Source organism: Aegilops tauschii, chromosome 5, assembly GCF_002575655.3.
Source record: "Aegilops tauschii subsp. strangulata cultivar AL8/78 chromosome 5, Aet v6.0, whole genome shotgun sequence".
In the NCBI taxonomy this organism is placed as follows: domain Eukaryota; kingdom Viridiplantae; phylum Streptophyta; class Magnoliopsida; order Poales; family Poaceae; genus Aegilops; species Aegilops tauschii.
Window position 1 is genome coordinate 556,646,573 of NC_053039.3, and position 2,439 is coordinate 556,649,011.

At 47.6% G+C, this 2,439-nt stretch overlaps 1 protein-coding gene across 1 annotated transcript; it reads right to left on the reverse strand.

Moving 5' to 3' along the window:
- LOC109734008 (uncharacterized) lies at window positions 1-2,439 on the reverse strand. Its single transcript, XM_020293220.4, has one exon. The coding sequence runs from the start codon at window positions 2,306-2,308 to the stop codon at window positions 281-283; it is 2,028 nt and encodes a 675-aa protein (XP_020148809.2). The 5' UTR covers window positions 2,309-2,439; the 3' UTR covers window positions 1-280.

Sequence of the window (2,439 nt, forward strand, 5' to 3'; positions counted from 1 at the left end):
AAGAAATCCAATAAAAAGCATCAACAAGGATGATAGAGGAGCTCTTATTGTTGTTCCATGCTCACAAAAACAGAGTTATTATTCCAATAGAAATGGGTATTACATTGCATTCGAGGCATAGAAATTAACAGCAGATATGATAGAGTAGCTCATTTTGTGTCCCATGCCCATAAAAACAGAGTTAGTTAAACCAATAAAAATGGGTAGCAAAGAAACTAAATTACATTCGAGGCATATAAATCAAGAGGGGATACATGAGATGAACCTCTCCTATAGGGTGTCAGCGGTCGCTTGGAAGCCTCTCACTATACTTGTGATGAAATAGCTGGATGTGATGTATGACGAGGCGGATAACGGAGAGGAACTCACCGCCCCTGCCAAGCTGTATACAGTGGGAAACACCGGTGCCATGGTAGGCTGCATAGCACAGGAACTCCACCCACACCCCGAAGATGACTTGCAGCATGGGCTTCCTTTTGTTTCCAAGCAGCTTAGCAGCTAGAGGCGAGTAGGGCTTCAACCTAGGATCCTCATTCTCATCGGCAAGTAATGTCCTAGCAAACTCACTGCTAGTAGAACATTTGCTGTCCTTCCACAGATTCTCCAAATTATTGATGGTAGAATCGCTTGGAACTCCGCCGGGCAGTAAGCTTGGGTGTATCATTAGAAAACCCATGTACTTAGATAATACCTTTATTGCATCTACAAGAACTTTATCGTCCTCTTCAGCGTTGAGGCACCTACTTTGATGCTGGTTGTCATCACAACAGCAAAGGTAAATGTCAGTTGCTACTTGCCAGATGAGAATGCAATGGGCGAAATCCCTGTCCTTGATAGAAAAGCCCATATCATCCAAGAGCCTGTATTCCGTTAGCACACATTTTCCCGGTGCATCCAGGATACTCCATGTCTCAGAATAACGAGTCATTGTTCTCCGTACCTGTCCCAACACTAGTTCCTTGAACTTCATGGTGATCTTTGTATTGGCTGAGAACTTCACCTTTCTCCGCCACTTTTTGAGTGCAGTTGCCTCTACAATCCTGTTCATCCAATTGGTTTGGTTACGGGTGCAGTAATCCAACACATTATGTTGCCCGATGGAGTGCAACCATTTTCTTTGGCTTCCCACTTGGATAAGTCGCCGAATGCACAAAACCATAGCATTAGTTTTGTTCCATCCCTGACAGTGCAAGTAGCCGCACGTCCATGTTGATCCTACAATTGCAAACACTGATGTGGTTTCCAGAACGATGGCCCCAACCAATAGCATGTAACTGATGGAGACATCTACTCTGCTGTGAGCACCTTTACCGTCATCGAGACGGAACAACAAGAATGCGCTCACCGTGCCAAGCAGTGAGATGGCACGGATCAGGTAGCCCGGCCAACTGTGAACCACTTGCGCCTTAGTGTAAAACAGGTCGTACAGAAGGGAGAGCTCCGCCTCGACCAAGTCATACATGTCCATGTTGAATTTATAAGGCAGAGGCAGAACGGGGTCTAAATAACTGAGAACAGCGTCGGTGGACCACCTTTCCAGGCTGACGTTGATAAATGCACCCATACAAAAATGGAACATGTAATGAGCGTCGAATAGGATCTCCTCCTCTCTATCCATCTTAGCTCTGGTCTTCAAGATGTAAGCCCGTTCTTCAGAAGTTTTGCTGTAAACTTTCAACATAGCAAAATTGCCATTGCTGCCTCTTTGGAGAGCCCACACCCTCTCCCCGTACTTGAGAAAACCCACTATGAACATCACTATGGTGGCCGAGACTAAGTTCCAGGTACCGGGTATGATGTACCGGTAGATGGCGTAGCCGGCTCCTGATGCCTGCACTAGGAGAGTCAGGAGGTGGCGCCTCCATAGCTGGTTGTCCTCTAGGGAGAAGGCAGTGATGGTGTCCTGGCCACCGAGGTGGAGCAGAAAGAAGGTTGCCCAGAACGCGACGAGCCCGTCATCCCCCGGCCTGCTTTCAAGGGACATGTGCCCAAGGGCATATACCGCCATGTTATCGGCCATCAGGTACGACAGCCAGAGGAAGGCCAGCAGCACGGCAGAGGAGCTGCGCCGCCGGAACCCGCCGAAGACGAGTAGGATGAGCTGAAGCAGGAAGCTGGCGACAACCAAGATCTGGATCCCCCATTCTTTCCACACACGCACCACAAGTCCTCCTCCTCCTCCTGCCATTGATGTGTGGTCCGCTGAAAAGTATACAGGAACATAAGAACACCTCACAACAACATATCCATGTCTACATGTACTCATATGGTCTGCCAAATAATGTAGCTGCATACCGTACGTGCTCATGGCAGCGAACAGGCTAGCCACTTCAGAAACTACCCATAGACCATAGCTATCATATTTATGCAAGCGATATAAGGTATATGGATCTAGAAGAAGAAAACATAGCGAGCTTGGTTTGACTTACACCGTTACAC

Bases quoted from the DNA above. Each gene is read 5' to 3' on its own strand.
- LOC109734008 (XM_020293220.4), bottom strand. From the start codon at position 2,308: ATGAGCACGTACGGTATGCAGCTACATTATTTGGCAGACCATATGAGT.